At 35.4% G+C, this 16343-nt stretch overlaps 1 protein-coding gene across 1 annotated transcript in view; it reads left to right on the top strand.

Moving 5' to 3' along the window:
• Glrb (glycine receptor beta) overlaps positions 1–16343 on the top strand; it is a 71939-nt gene that overhangs the window by 39597 nt on the left and 15999 nt on the right. The window contains exons 5-7 of the mRNA XM_076574292.1: positions 12482–12711; positions 12817–12899; positions 14580–14720. Coding sequence (XP_076430407.1) covers positions 12482–12711; positions 12817–12899; positions 14580–14720 — 454 coding nt within the window. The remainder of the gene's footprint in view (positions 1–12481; positions 12712–12816; positions 12900–14579; positions 14721–16343) is intronic.

Raw genomic sequence — 16343 nt, 5'->3', positions numbered from 1 at the left:
AACTCGCTGTTTTGTTAATTAATGGACTAAAACCTTCCCTTCAAGAATCTGCCAAAACAAAAGAAACCTTAACATTTTGGAAGCCCAGTATTTCACTCACTTTAAGGCTTTTTTCAGGATAGACAGGCAGTTGCTTACTTAAATCTCAATGCAAGACATGGAGCTGGGGGCTGGATAGGACATTGATAACTACTAGTCAAGTGGCAGACAGATGTGGGGTAGCTTCTGGAAGGAGAGGTGCAACTCTTCCCTCCAGTGCATAAAAATGGCATGGCAGCCTTTGTCATTTCTCTTAGCATTGTGTTTGGGTGGTGGCATTTCCTCCATGTTATTCATTCATTTATTTTTATTTTGGATGCTGCTGCCTAAACTGAAAGTTATCCCAACTTATTTGCAAATAATAGTTTCGTAGTAAAGGGAAACACTGCCACCACATCAGTCTTCCCCATACTGTCACTTATCTCTGTGGATCTGTGCCCTTCCTGCCTGTTCTGGGGTCTCATTCTGTGGCTTGTTGTTCCCACTTCCAGTGTCTGTCTGGCTTGCTTGCATTCTGCTACCTCCTATTGGTATAAGCTATCATTACCGATGCCATAAGTGATAATTGCTAACATTAATACCAAGATCACACAAATTAACAAGTGAATATTACCACCCCAATATGAAATTGCCAGAAGGAATGATTCTTCTTTCACCACTTTCTGTGGTACTATTTGTAGCAAATGAAGTAAGAGCACTTAAGGTAATGAGAAGGTTGTCTAGGGAACATCTGCTCTACAGTCACACTTAGTTGCTGATTTTTTCTGTTTGTTCCTACTGTTTACTTAAGACAATGGGTTTCCTTAAATGAAAAGTGAACCATTACCCACTGTGGAAAATTGGGTATCATAGTTGATTGTAATAGTCTATGCATGAGCACTCTGTCCAATCAGCAACACACAAGAGCTCCTTCATGGAAATAAAAGCCTGTTTATACAATCCATTTTCTTTCCTTAGGCCTCCTTTGTAATTATATTGAATTATTGCTATGCTACAATTCATGATCCTGTCAGCCTTTCTATGCCATTCTGCTGCATGACTTTCCCTTGTTTTAATAATAGACTTCAAATCATCCTGAGCAACACAGCTGTGCTCGTCAAGAAAAGGAAAATCATGTTTGGGATCGGCTTAAAGGGCTTATTTCTAATTCCTTCCAATTGCTCATCTTTGTTATTTGCTTTTTATCTTTTCTTGTATGTATAGATTTAAAATCTATTTTTAAATCCATTCTTTAAAATCCATCTTACTGTACTATTCTTTATATTTTTTATTGGTTTTCCAGCAGAGTTTTATTTTTTAATAGTATTAGACACACTTGTATCAATTTTTATTTATTTTTATCTTGATCAATTTTGCTTTTCATCGTAGGTATAAAATCAGAAATCATAACTCAGTTTTCCTGTTTCTTTTTAAAACAAAGATCTCTCTCTCTCTCTCTCTCTCTCTCTCTCTCTCTCTCTCTCTCTCTCTCTCTCTCTCTCTCTCTCTCTCTCTCTGCGTGTGCTACAGCATGTCTTTGGAGGCCAGAAGAAATTATGAGGGAGTTGGCTTTTTCCTTTGACCATGTGGTTTTTAGGGATGGAATTAAAGCCAGAAGATGTGGCAGCAAATGCCTTTCCCTGCTGAATGATTGTAGATGAATTTCTAAGCAGTCTTATTAAATAAAAACACAGAGCCAAATATAGGGGTGAAAGCTTTAGAGATCAGGGAAATAGGAATAACATACAAATAAAATATCACCACATTTCATCACAAATAAAATATCACCACAAACCATATCTCCACCCCCTCGTTTCTTTTCATATTCTTAATCTTCAGGTTTTACCCTATGGTATACCAATGCTGCCCATGTCCTAATCATAACAAAGAGGATATGATGATGTTCATGGAAAAGGAACTGTCGCAGATACTGTTCAATTCATGATCTTAAGAAAAGGAATGGGCAGGTTCATTGTAGTGGTCCATGTGTATCCACGAGAGCCATAATAAAAGAGAGACAGGAAGATCAGAGGCATTCAGCAGAACTGAAATAGAGGAAACATGGATTGGAATACCATGTGGAAGGGCCATGACTTAAGAAATATTGACAGCTACTAGAAGCTGAAAGAATGGGAAAGAAATTATGTCCTCAATTCCTGTGAAGGAACTAGCCCTGTGGACAGAAAGCTAGAGTTTCACCTGGTTATTTTGGTCTTCTGTCTAAGATATTGAACTTATGATATTTTACTTGACATTTTTGATTGTTTTGTTATGACAGAAAATAGGACACTAATACATATGTTTCTGAATGTTTGTAAAGAATACTTTCATAGGCCTAAATCCTGCTGGAAGAAATGTGATTAAATAAAACTTACTCTTTGTCCTGCTAGAGGCCTATCCAATGATGTCTGACTCTATATGTGCCAAGTATCTCACTTGATTTATACTGAGTAATTTCTAAAATAGCTCTTTAATATAAATCCTACTAAGAAGTTAAAAGGGTTTCTATTTAAATATAAATCTTTAAAACTATAGTATCTATTTGGCAAAGTTATTCTTTTAGTATAAAAAGATTGAGAGAGTAAATTTGGTTTTCATGGGTACTTTCTTCTTGACCTCTTCTCCAGAACTATACCATTTATCATTGGTGATTAAACTCCATAGGTCAGAACACTGAATGCTTTAGAAATGTGAATAGTGTAAGCTTGGTTTTCTCTTTCTAGTAACTCATCATTGTCAATGCATAGGATGGAAAGTAAGTCTGACACATGACACATGTTAAACTTTAGAATCTGTCAAACTGTCAAAGGCATCATTTCTTCTCTCCTGTCATTAACAGAAGTATATTGAGCACTTCCCGAACACACAGTCCTAGCAAGTTTCTGCTTGCTCTCTTCCTGCTCTTCAGGCCCTTCCAAAACTCATACATGTAAACTAAACCCCAGGCCTATAGCATTAAGATGGGGGGACTTTGGGAGTTGAAAGGGACTTAAGGTGGAGCCCTCAATAATGGAATTCAAACCCAGTGAACGGAACCAGAGTGAGCTTGTTTTCCCATTCCAGCTTGTGGTTGGACAAATCATCAAGAAATTGCTTTGAGGAACAGACCTTCATCTGACTTCTAAGCTCAGAACTGTGAACAATATATTTCTATTTGCTTAGAATTTGCATAAAGTATCATGCTCTTATAATAAGAATGGAGAAAGATGCTAACCTCATGGGATTTGTAGTCTGATTTCAGTAGTCTTATTGAAAAATTACAAATACAAACAGGTAATTGGTTTAGATCCAGAGAAATGTAAATACCAATAAAATAGTGTTCAATGGAACTTACTAAAAAACATTAAAAAGTGGTATTTTTTTAAGAAAATCACTGAAATATGAATTGAGAGCTTTAATTAGTATTTTCACAACTGAACAACTGTCATGGGAAACTTTTAGTCTCACAAAAGTCTGTATTTGGCATCAGTGTGGGCCATGTTTCTAAGCAATCGTTGACAGAACCTTAATTATAATGCTTCCAGATGCTGCCAGAGTTGGTCTTTTTACTTCCTTGCTTACTAATTTTATTTTTTATCACAATGTAAAGAAAGCTAATGCGTTAATGGTTACTTATATGGAAAGCAGGTAATAGTGTATCATGGAAGAGTTTCATAATAATTTTATGAAATAAAGATAAATAGTTCTTACTACTAAAATATTGTGAATGAAATATAACTGGCTTTGTGTCTCATTGTGGAAAATTTTATTGCCTTAGAGAAACAATTTAATTTGAGTATTAATTGGTACTGAAAATTTGGAGAACATCCATTTTCCAAATAATGAATAACAGAGAGTTATTTAGAATGAACAATGAGTAGTATTTGTCACCAAGTACCTTACAATTAAGTCATTCCTCACTGATAAAGTGGTCTGTTTCTGATGAAATTTGTTTATCACAAAATAAGTGATAGAACTATAATTATTGTGATTGAGGGATTAAAAATGAAAGATTTCAAAGACAGATGTCTTAATATAGAGCATTTGAAGTATCAATAACTAGTAATTATTTAGTTTTGCATTAAACATCAATCAAATATTACCAACTAATGAATTATTATTTTTTAATGAGTGTCGAACCAAACTATTAATTTGAATCATAAAATTTAAAATGTTCTTAAAAGATATATGACCTTGATGTAGCTTGTATCGAAACCCAATAATATATAGTTATTTACTTAATAGAAAAGTATCTTTCAAGTTCTTTGACAATAAAACAATAAAATATAATAATAAGAAATGATACATTGAGTGAGACAATGAAATAGAAAACTTCCAGTTTGGGGAGTTGTCCATTGGAATATTACTTTAATAGGTATCTGTTAAAGACAATAAAGTAGCTAGGATAGTTTAGTCCGTGAAATGCTTGCCAAGGAAGCATGAGTACCTGAGTTTGATCTGAAAAACCCAGGGTTAAAAAGGCCAGACACAATTGCATGCCTTTGTAATCCCAGCTCTGGGAGGTGGAGACACAGGAATCTCTTGGGCTTACTAGTTGGCCACTCTCATCTACTTGGTGAGCTCCAGACCTATGGGAAACAGCCCTAAACAAAAACAAAAAGAAAAATACTGATGGAGTGATGGCTCTGAGGATCGATACTTGTGGCTGTCCTTTGATTATTACATGCACACAGATACACATGTGCCCACACTCACAACTACACACTTATGCAAGACAAAAAAAGGACCATCAAAGAAATCTAAAGTTTATGTTCTATAGTGAACTTATCATAGTTGATCTTATCATAGTTGATCTTCAGTAAAGAAAGGTACAGGAGGTGCTAAGAAAATGTATTAGCAGTGTGTTGACACTTGTCACTTAGAGGTGAGGTGTAATTAAGAGATTTAGACCAGTGAATACACTCTAGCACAAACTAAATTAATTACACTGGGCACAGCAGTTTTTCTGAAGCAGAGGAGACTAAGCTTAGAAGGCTAGCTCTTAGTCAAAGTATTTATGGTACAGAATGGAGAATTGCATTTACAAATCTATGATTCCATAGTCCTGGGCTTATCACTTAGAGTAACGTAATTTTTTCCATTGCACTAGGTTTCCACACCACTCCCAAATGTCCCCTCCCCCCCCAATTCCAGTTGTCTTTCACCAAATTCTCTTCCTCTGCTTCATCTCCCCCACACCTGATCTCCCCTCCCATCTCTACTTGCCCCCACTCTGCCTGTAAAACCTATTCTATTTCTCCTTTCCAGGGAGATCCATGCATCCCTCTTAGATCCTTCCCCTTCATTTAACCTCTCTAGGTCTATGGATTGTAGTTTGATTATCATTTATTTAACAACTAATATCGACTTATAAGTAAATACATACCTTATTTATCTTTCTGAGTCTGAGTTAACTCACTCAGGAAGTTTTTTTCTTCTTCTAATTTCATTCATTTGCCTGCAAATTTCATGATGTCAGTCTTTGTTTCTTTTTTAACAGCTGAGTGGTTCTACATTGTGTAAATGTACCACATTTTGTTTATCTATTCTTCTGTTGAGGGACATTTAGGTTGTTTCCAGGTTCTGGCTATCATCAATAGAGCTGAATGAACATGGTTGAACAAGTGTCTTTGTGGTAGGATGGAATGTTTTTTAGGTATATGCAAGAGTGTTATAGATGGATCTTGAGGTAGATAGAATCCTAGCTTTCTGAGGATCTGCCATATTGATTTCTAGAGTGGCTGTACAAGTTTGCACTCTCAGCAGCAATGGAGAAGTGTCCCCCTTGCTCCACATCCTTGCCAGCATGAGCCATCAAGTATGTCCAAATTAGCCATTCTAACAGATGTAAAATGTAATCTCAAAGTAGTTTTGATTTGCATTTCCCTGATGGCTAAGGACGTTAAACATTTCTTTAAGTGTTTCTTCGCCATTTGTGTTTCCCCAATTAAAAAATCTCTGTTTAGATCTGTATCCCATTTTTTTAATTGGATAATTTGTTTTGTTGATATCTAGTTTTTTGAGTTGTTCGAATATTTTGGGTATCAGTTCTCTATCAGATGTGGAATTGATAAAAATAAATTCCCATTCCATAGGCTGCCACTTTGTTTGATTGATGGTGTCCTTTGCCATACAAAAGCTTTTCAGTTTCATGAGGTCCCATTAGTCAGTTGTTGATCTTAGTTTCTGTTCAGGAAGTTGCCTCCTGTGCCAATGTATTACCCATTTTTTCTTCTATCAGGTTCAGTATATCTGGTTTTATGTTGAGATATTTGATCCACTGGGACTCATGTTCTGATGTTAGAATCGTTCTCCGTGGTCATTCCTCTGTGTACAGGTACTGCTGTCTATATGTGGGCCCTTGTTTGGGCACAGGTGTAGACTGTTTCTTATGAAGTAACTTGATTGGTTGGTGTAGAATCTTTGTGATTACCTGTCTGCTCTCTGGTGCTGATTTTATGGTCCTTGCTTATTCATAGGTACACAATGTCTCTTTAAATTCCCTTGGCTGGCAAGTACAGACTCTTCTCTGTTTGTTCACTCTCCAAGGCAGACATGCAGGTCATATTTCTATGCAGTCTTTCTTTTAGTTTTCTGTGCATGTCGGTTGGTGTCTTCCAATAAGAGCAGCAGCTTTTTGGTGCCACTCTTTCTGTATTGGTCTTTGTGTTGTTTGTGCTGCACCTAGAAAGTTCAGGTCGTGGAACTGGCAGTGGGTGGTGGAACTATGGTCATCTTTCAGTCTCTAGATACTAGAAAGGGTTATGTCCGACTTTCCATTTGTCTGCATTTGATGCTTTTGTGTTTAAGCATTTGCTTTTGTTCATTTTTCTTATAGGAAGCTGGTGAGTCACACTCTAGTCTGTGGTTCAGATGAGATTTGCAATATGTGGAATTCTGTACACAGTTCTGACTCAGTTTTATTTCTATTTAAGATTAATGTATCCTGCAGGTCACCCTCAGAGTAGTCCTGGATCCCCACAGTGGGCCAAGCAGAAAGAGGAGGGACCTTTTCTCCTACAGCCACCCTGCTGTGGACTCAGCAAGGGTCCTTATAAAACTCCCTCTTCCCTCATCAAGATTGAAAAGAGAGATTTTCCTGCCCCTTAGATGGTGGGTAGACCTCACGGTCCCTGTCTGAGCACAGGCCTGCTCAGTGAAAATGTTGGCTATGCTTCTAAATTGTTTTCATTTTCCTTTGGTCCCTTCCTCCCCCCATTGCTGTGGCTGCCATAGGAATTTGTTCCTTGCACTAGGCTCCAACACTCTCCCCTACGAATTATCTGTTTCTGAGAGGCAAGACTGAATTTTCGGAGGCTTTTCTCTGTTTTACACTGTGCTTCAAACCTTCTCCATTTAAACTCTGTCTACCTCCTCTTTGCGGGCTAAGGTACCTTAAGGATCTTGCTCTCCTCCTGTTTAAAGCTTCCTGTCTTTCTTTAATACTTAAAGAGTGTTTCTCTGCATCATTCACCTCATATGCTAGTTTCTCTCCGACTGTCCCCACTTTGTTCCAGAGAGATTTTATCAGACAGTGTCTGGGTATCACTTGCTGCCTTCTGTTTCCAGATAGGTGTAATGTTTGAGAAGTCATTTGTGGAGAGCAAGCATTACATGATACCTCATTTTCCCTACAGAAGGATTGTTTTTTCAAAGTTCCTGATACTTTGTGGGAATTTTCTCTGTATTCTGCCAGTGTCTGATGATAAAAATGCTTTGAACGTGGTGTACTAATAAGCATCATAAATGCATCTTGAATTGTTTAGAATTGTAGATTAGACTTTTGAAAAGAATTCAAGAAATAACAAGGAGAAACACTTTTAAAACTGTTCTAATTATTAACCTTAAAAGGTTAATTTTGCATGAGTTAGCCCTACAATTTTGGAAACTGGTAGAACTTTAAACTGTGCTTCCAGAAGTACCAGTTGGTGTGGGGAAATTTTAGTATAATGCATAATAAATTTCTGAACTTCAACCCAAAATGTTAGAGGCAGCGTATTCTGTAATTATGCAAAGTATGCTGGAGTTAATTAAAGGTTAGCATTGCTTTAATCCCTCCCAGATATTATCTTGAATGTTATTATGAAATATTGATATAGTATCCATAAAATTAATTAGCAGTAAGCAAATTGGCAGACATATTCCACAAGGTAATTGTTTTAGTGTACAGAATACTAATGAGTTTTTTAAATTGCTGTCTCTTTATGTGTATGTACTAGCCTACTAAAATAGGAAAATCTAATATTAAATTAAAATACAGCTTCCTTAATTTAGAAATATTCTAGGGAAGTTCTTGAAGCTGTACACAAAAGATGATGGAAGATTCTCTATAAATACAAGGTACTCTCTAAATGCTATTTTCTCTATTTTTCATTCATTCCTACTTCTGGCAATGATTTGAGGTATAAAATTGTAGCTTGAGTTTTCCTGCCTTGCCCATAGTCAGGACAAATCTTTGTCACCCGCCAGTCCCACAGCCAAGTAAACACAGAGACTTATATTGCTTTATAAACTGTATGGCCGTGGCAGGCTTCTTGCTAAATGTTCTTATAGCTTAAATTAATTCATTTCTATAAATCTATGCTTTGCCATGTGGCTTGTGGCTTACGGGGCATCTTCACATGGGGCTTGTCCTGGGGGCGGCTGGCTGTGACTCCTTCTGCCTTCCTGTTCTTTTATTTCTCCTCTCTGTTAGTCCCGCCTATACTTCCTGCGTAGCCACGGTCAATCAGGTTTTATTTATTGACCAATCAGAGCAACACATTTGCCATACAGACCATCCCCCAGCACAGCCAAGTGCAGACCATCTCTGACACCTGCACTCAGGCCCGTGGTCCTAATCATCCTCTATGTGGACCTGCTGGGTAAAGCCAGGAGGAACCGAGAACAGGCTCCCACAGGACATACAGAACATCCCACAGCATAAAATAGTAATAAAAATAGAGGAAAATAATTGAAGTTGTGGCTGGGTGGCGGTAGCACACACCTTTAATCCCAGCACTCAGGAGGCAGAGCCAGGCAGATCTCTTTGAGTTTGAGGCCAGCCTGGGCTACCAAGTGAGTTCCAGGAAAAGTGCAAAGCTACACAGAGAAACCCTGTCTCGAAAAACCAGTAATAATAATAATAATAATAATAATAATAATAATAATTGAAGTTGTACTGAGTGTTTATATGTCATACCATGGTAGCTGTACCAAGGTATGAGAAAGAAGATGTGAGTGCAGGTGGCTACAAGATTACCTCTCAGTTCCTTAGCCTCCATACAAAAGGCAAAACAAAATGAGACACTTACATATTACTTTCCAGTAAAAGGTAGCTTTGAAAATCTGATGATTAGATGTATTTGTTTTTGTAATGTGCCCTCACTAAACATGCTTTCTGCACAGGAAATAACTATAAAATGATGCAACATTAGCATACCAATAAACAAATAAATCACTAAATAATGAAAAGAAGACACCATCCAGGGTAGTTTCATAGTAGTGTCATCGGCTGAACATGGAACTATAGTATTTCTTAAATGGATCCTGCTTAAGAATGCATTGTCTGTAATAGTACAGTGAATACATATTGAGTTTATGAGTTTAAATATATAATGATATGATGGTGTCCCTTTACAAGGCACAGCAGTTCAAGAATGTGATTAAAAAATGTGATCATTTTTGAACATATAACTTTATAATGTCAAAGATTTGGGCAGATCATGTCAGGGATGGTAAAAAATTTGAAATGGAATGTCTGTGAATGCTCAATATGATCTCAAGTTGAATCCCACCATGTGCTTAGGTAAATTACAATGATCAAAATTTTATGAGAAATTGACTTAGTGTGAGATATATTGCTCTTGAAGAGGAAGTCATGAATGACTGTGTGGAGTAGATACAAAGATTTGTTAGGAGCATCGTTGTCTCTGGAAGCTTCGAGTTGTCACAGTTGTTATAGTAAATAATCATTTAATCTTCATTAGACTTATATATGCGTGCAGGTACATGCAGGTGTATGTGAGCAAGTGAATGTGTGTGCTCACATGTGCATGTGTGCCTGTGTGCTAATGTAGTAATGTAGCACATTGTACTGCCAGTCTTTGTATTCTGAATGACAAGGCTCCTTTACTCCATCTGGGTCAAAGTTCATTTGGTTAAAAGAGTCTTCCCTTTTCAGTACTGCTACCGTAAGGTCAGGTGTTTAGACATGTTTACACATGTGTAGACATGTTCATATAATCCTTAGCTGGCCTGACATGGCACTTCTTAGCAATCGGCATATGATTTTTAAGACTTAATTTACATGTTGAATTTTGAAATCATTTTTAGTGCCAATTCACATTGACATGGAACAGTGTGATGTTTCAGTATGTTTATAGAACACACAGTAGTCATTTATGTGAAGCTGGCATACCTATTATGTCAGTTTGTTATAACTTTTTACAAACATCCAGTGGCAGTTGCTGATAGAGATGAGTTGACGACATGGTACTTCCCCAAGCTGTAGCTAACTAACCTAGGTAAGTTCACAGTTAGTCAGTGTTTTACCCTTCTCCAAATACCGAATAGAATCTGAGTACAGAAACAAACTGAATAGAAGAGTAAAGTTCCTGTTCTTTTTTTTTTTTTTTTTTTTTTTTTTTTCTGGAATGTAGCTGAAGATTTCCTGTGTCCTGGCCTGCTGGCAGTTGGGACAAATTTCCCCCACTCGTATCCACCAAGTAAACACACAGAGGCTTACATTAAATAAAATGGCTCAGCCATTAGCTCAGGCCTACTACTGACGAGCTCCTACACTTAAACTCAGCCCATTTCTGGCAATCTATATGTTACCACATTTTCCATGGCTTTACCTGTGTGCCATTACATGATGCTCCCTGGATGGTGGGCAGGTGTCTCCCTGACTAAGCCTTCCTCTTCCCAGAATTCTTCTTGTCTGCTTATCCCACCTATATATCCTGCCTGGCTACTGGCCAATTAGTGTTTTATTAAACCAGTGTACAAAAGAATTATTCCAAAGCACTGGAGTTCATGCTTACAGCTTATGCTTTAAAATATTTGTATATGCATAAAGCATATATATATATATATATATATATATATATATATATATATATCGTGTAGAGAGGCATTGGTTTTAGTTTTTAATAAAAGTGATCTATCACTTCTATTTCTTTAGCTGGATTTAGAATTTAAGTTCACTAGTCAGTTCATTATCCAAAAGGCTTTGGAAGGATAAAATATGAACTTTGGATTATGACTATAAAGAAGGTCTTGAAACCCAATATAACTTATGCCTTGAATACTGTTGTATACATCCTGAGTATAGTAGATGAAGTGAAAGTCACCAACGGTATACACTGATGGTCCACTTTGTGCCAGAACTTTATCTTCACCACCCTTTTTCCTCTCTTTTTTCCCTCTGTCATTTTTTAAATAGGGTCTCACTCTATAGCACTGGTTAGCCTGGAAACTCATTATGTAACCTCCTCAACGTGTCTCTGCCTCCCAAGCTCTGGGATTACAAGTATACACTACCATGTCTGGTCAGAGAGCCATACTCATTGGCAAATATAAAATACTTTAGGTGATCTCATATGGTTTCTTTGTTTATATATTTTTAGTATTAAATGCCAACAAAATTTGATTCTTACAATTTTGTGGAACTGAAGTTTCTGAACATGAACTAATAACTGACTAAACTATTTCACTATTTACATAAATGAAGGATAAATTGAGAGTATAAATCTTGTATCCGTTTTGGTCTGTTTCAAATAGTCCAAATATCATTTTACTATGTGTCTCAGGCTCTATAATAGCTCATATGAGTGAATAGTTATGAACTGATTTCTCTAAACATCAGAAGAATATATTTCAGTCCTCTGAATCTGAGTTCTGTATATGTGTTCTTTCTTGTGCAAATGGGTTTTTGACCAAAAAATGCATATTACACAGGACATGTTCAGACTTTTGTTTCTTTTCACTATTCCATAAGCTATACTTTATAACAACTCTTCATGTAGCATTTGCATAGTATTAAGTGTTACAACTAATAGTTTAAATGTATATAAGATTGCATAGGCTATATGCAATTTTATATAGAGATTCTGACATCCACATGAAATCTTGGAAACAGTTACTAGTATCAAGGCACAATGGTGTAGAGTTATTGTGTGTATATATGTAGTCACATATGTTCGCCATTTTATTTTTTGCTTTTCTAGTTAACAAAAGACAAATAGAAGTTCTTTTTCCTCTGATTCTTATCTATTCTTAGTTTTACCCTACCTTGGGAGCAGGGAGAATAACTGAAATCTTTAGAATTTCTCATGTTTAGCTAATGCTATATCACCCAGCCAAGTAGAGTTATTTGTTTGCTACTAACAGTAAAATTACTTTTGCTGTTAAAATATCTATAAACATACACATATCGTGCATTTATTTATTTATTTTTAAGCAACTAAGTATATCAGTATGCAACATGCTTTTTTTCCTCCAGGACTATAGAGTTAACATTTTCTTGAGGCAGAAATGGAATGACCCCAGGCTCAAGCTCCCTAGTGACTTCAGAGGTTCAGATGCACTGACAGTAGATCCCACAATGTACAAGTGCTTGTGGAAGCCTGACTTATTCTTTGCAAATGAAAAAAGTGCCAATTTTCATGATGTAACTCAAGAAAACATCCTATTGTTTATTTTTCGTGATGGAGACGTCCTTGTGAGCATGAGGTATCCTTTTATATTTACTTCCTGTATATTTGCATTTTATTTTCAAATCAGTATGCCACAGAAAAGTATATTCAATGATTCCAATTTTTCTGCTTTTGACTTCAGGTTGTCTATTACTCTTTCATGCCCTTTGGACTTAACTCTGTTTCCCATGGATACACAACGCTGCAAGATGCAACTTGAGAGCTGTATGTAAATGAGGCCATAATTATTTTGGGAATGAAATACTTATATCTAGGCAATATATTCTATTATTGTGCTATATAACTGTGAAATCCATAATGCTTTGGTCTTAATAATACCATACTAATCATGATAATCTTGTAAAGACTAATCCTTCTCTTGTAGTTGGCTTTTCAGCAAGTTGATATTTGTCACTTTACTTCTTATTCTGAAGGCTAGACTTATTTGGATAAGTAATGCAGAAAATATACACAAAATTATGGTCTTCTAACAAAAGAATTTCTCTGATGTTAATATTTTAATAGTCAGAATATTAATAGTTTTCTAATTTTAGAAAACATTTTTGAAATACATGTAAGCCCAACCAAGTGCATTTCCTATGAAAGTACAGAAAAATTATTTTTTACAAATTGCATATTTTGTGTTCCTATGATTGTATTTTTCAGTTTATAAAACACATACTAAATGTTATTAATTGTAATTTTCTATAAAAAAATTAATTAATTTTCTCTGATGATTGTCTTTAGAAAATAATAAGTCATAAACCCTGAGAAATAAATACTGATATCATAAGGAATCTAAACATGAATGCTTAAAGATTAAGCTATTTCTGTGAATAATAACTGTGTATGTTTGTTAGATTATATGGTATTTAGTGGTTATTTGTTGTTTTTTTAATGCACTAAAACAAATTCTAACTTTTAATATTTGTTTCTTTCTAACAATGAGATTATGTTTTTGTAAGTCTATGCAATGTTTTAGTACCATATATATGCACACACACACACATACACACACACACACACATACACACACACACATATATATATATATATCAGAATTTAAATAAGTCCATATTTACTCAATGCACTCATTTGATACACTGTATAGGATTTTAGAAACTGAAGGTGTTTGAGATCCAGTGGTAGGTTGTTCTAGGATATAGTCCTGAGTTTTACCCACATATCCTAAATCCAGGCCATGAACTCTTGGTTAGTTTAATGAAGCTATAATAACGTTCACTTGGAACACAACCACTGCTCTTTTGCCGTGGTGAAATTCCTTCAAGGAACATTGTAATGATTTATTTAAAACCATACCTGTTTTAAAACTTTAGGTTTGTTTTATTTTATTTGTTTTGTTTCATTTTGAATTTTTCTTTAAAATTTTGTTTTATTTTGGGGTGGAAAGAAGTCATAAGGGCAGAGGGTGGATGTAAGGGGACTGGAAGAAATGTGAGATTGGAATGCATGATGTGAAATCCACAAAGAATCAATAAAAGTTAGAAACAAAGTTTAGAGTGAAAAAAGAAAACCTTTAGGTACATCGTGCTTGATTGTCAATGGACATATGCAGAGAGCTTGCATCTTATTTGTCAGCTTTTTATTGATAGCAGTTAGGAATGCTGACACCGAGAGGAAATCTTTTATACATGATGACCTAGGACTGCATCAGATGTTGATGATTATTTAACCTTATTCCTTCTGTATAATGATGACGTGTTATTCTTGTGCTGAGATATTGTGCATGGCCATAGATTAAATTGCTGTGACTTTTAAATTATAATTCCATAACGATAGGTCATGCTTTTTTTTACCTTTTCTATGTTTAATATGGATTAGCAAAATAATAAGAAATCATTGATAAGCATATTTCAATCTAACATGCTCATGTATTTACTATAGTTGGTTATACAACCGATGATTTGAGATTCATCTGGCAGTCAGGAGATCCTGTTCAGTTGGAAAAAATTGCTTTACCTCAGTTTGATATTAAAAAGGAAGATATCGAATATGGCAACTGTACAAAATACTACAAGGGCACTGGTAAGTGATGCCTTAAAAAATAAAACTAACTCGGGTCTCAAGGTTTTGTTTTAGACTTAATATAGACTAAGGAACCAATAGAGGAGAGATGACTGAAAATGAGCTAAATGTAAGAAGTGTATCCTCATAACCACGTGTCAAAACCTTTTCCACAACCACATTCACTTAAGAAGTTTGGTCTTATAATTATAGAATAGATCTGCTTTTCTCCATGTAATTCTATTGGTAAGAAGTTGTCAATATGTCATTATAGTTATGAAATATTGTAATGAATATAGCCATGAAACAAACTAGTCCAGTTAATGGTTTTCTTAGATGTTGCCAAGTTTTGACAAGATTTTCTTTGGCACTAAGCATTTAATATGGCACAGTATAATCTACCTGTGTTCATTCATTGTCTTCTGAGCAGTTTTATTTACATGGCAATTTGTCTGGTTTGTTAATTTTAAAAATCACTGAACTTTGTGTACATGAGAAGCAATAAGAGTGTGAGGTAACTGAACATCTGAATATTCCCTGTATAGTGTTATTTATCTAGGTCATGCCATAACCAATTTTGAAAAGCAAAACAAATTAACCTTAGTCATTAAATTACATTGAACTTTTGAAGGAAGTATAAAAATCATTCCTTTACTCTCATAACATATAGTATTCAGTCTTGGGATCTGCATTGTCAGCTGTAGGTCACTGAGGAGGTTCGGTAGTATTAATAAATTCACTTAACAATATGGAATTAAACAATACAGAAACTTAATTGTGCCATTATTAGCAATGTTCAGTTCAACTTGTAAGCTGCCTACAATTCCGTATTGGAAAGCAAGTCATGACAAAGATACTCAGAAGTAGATAGGAGCTAGGTTATGTTTTTGTAAGCATTTATATTATATAAAAGTCTGCTATTATGATATCAACAAGGGAAAATACATTAAAACAAGAGTGAACCTAACAAGTTGCATATACACAGTCCTATAATAAATATATGCAAGACTAGGGAATTTGGTGGTAAACATAATTTATTTTTTTATTGTTGTTGACTTAATCTGATGTTGAATATCAAATACATTCATAAGATTATATACTTTTATTTTAGAACTTAAAGTAAAATATAAAATATATCATAAATAAAATAGCAAATAGTTACTGAACTTAAATGTAAAAAAATGGAAAGTTCTTTATTTCTTAGGAGAAATAAAGACATGTGCTGCAAAGAAACACCTTAGAGCAGTGGTTCTCAACCTTCCTCATGCTTTGATCCTTTAACACAGTTCCTCATGTTGTAGTGACCCCAATCATAAAATTGATTTTGTTGCTACTTCATAGCTACAATGCTTCTACTGTTACAAATTATAATATAAATACCTATGTTTTCTAATGGTCTTAGATGACCTCTGTGAAAGGGTCGTTTGATCCCCAAAGGGTTCAAAACCTACAGGTTGAGAAGTGATGATTTAGATGAATGCTCTAGAGATCCTGTGAAGGTCTTTGAGAGGTATTTTTGTTTCTTTATTTTTTTATTTTATTTTATAATTTAATTTAATTTTACATATTAGCCACAGATTCACCTGTCCTCCCTTCTCCCGCCCCCCCCCCCGCCTCCCTCCCAGACCTTACAAAATCCTATTA

This window comes from Peromyscus maniculatus, chromosome 6 (genome assembly GCF_049852395.1).
Source record: "Peromyscus maniculatus bairdii isolate BWxNUB_F1_BW_parent chromosome 6, HU_Pman_BW_mat_3.1, whole genome shotgun sequence".
In the NCBI taxonomy this organism is placed as follows: Eukaryota; Metazoa; Chordata; class Mammalia; order Rodentia; family Cricetidae; genus Peromyscus; species Peromyscus maniculatus.
This window is presented reverse-complemented; position numbering and strand designations above follow the sequence as displayed.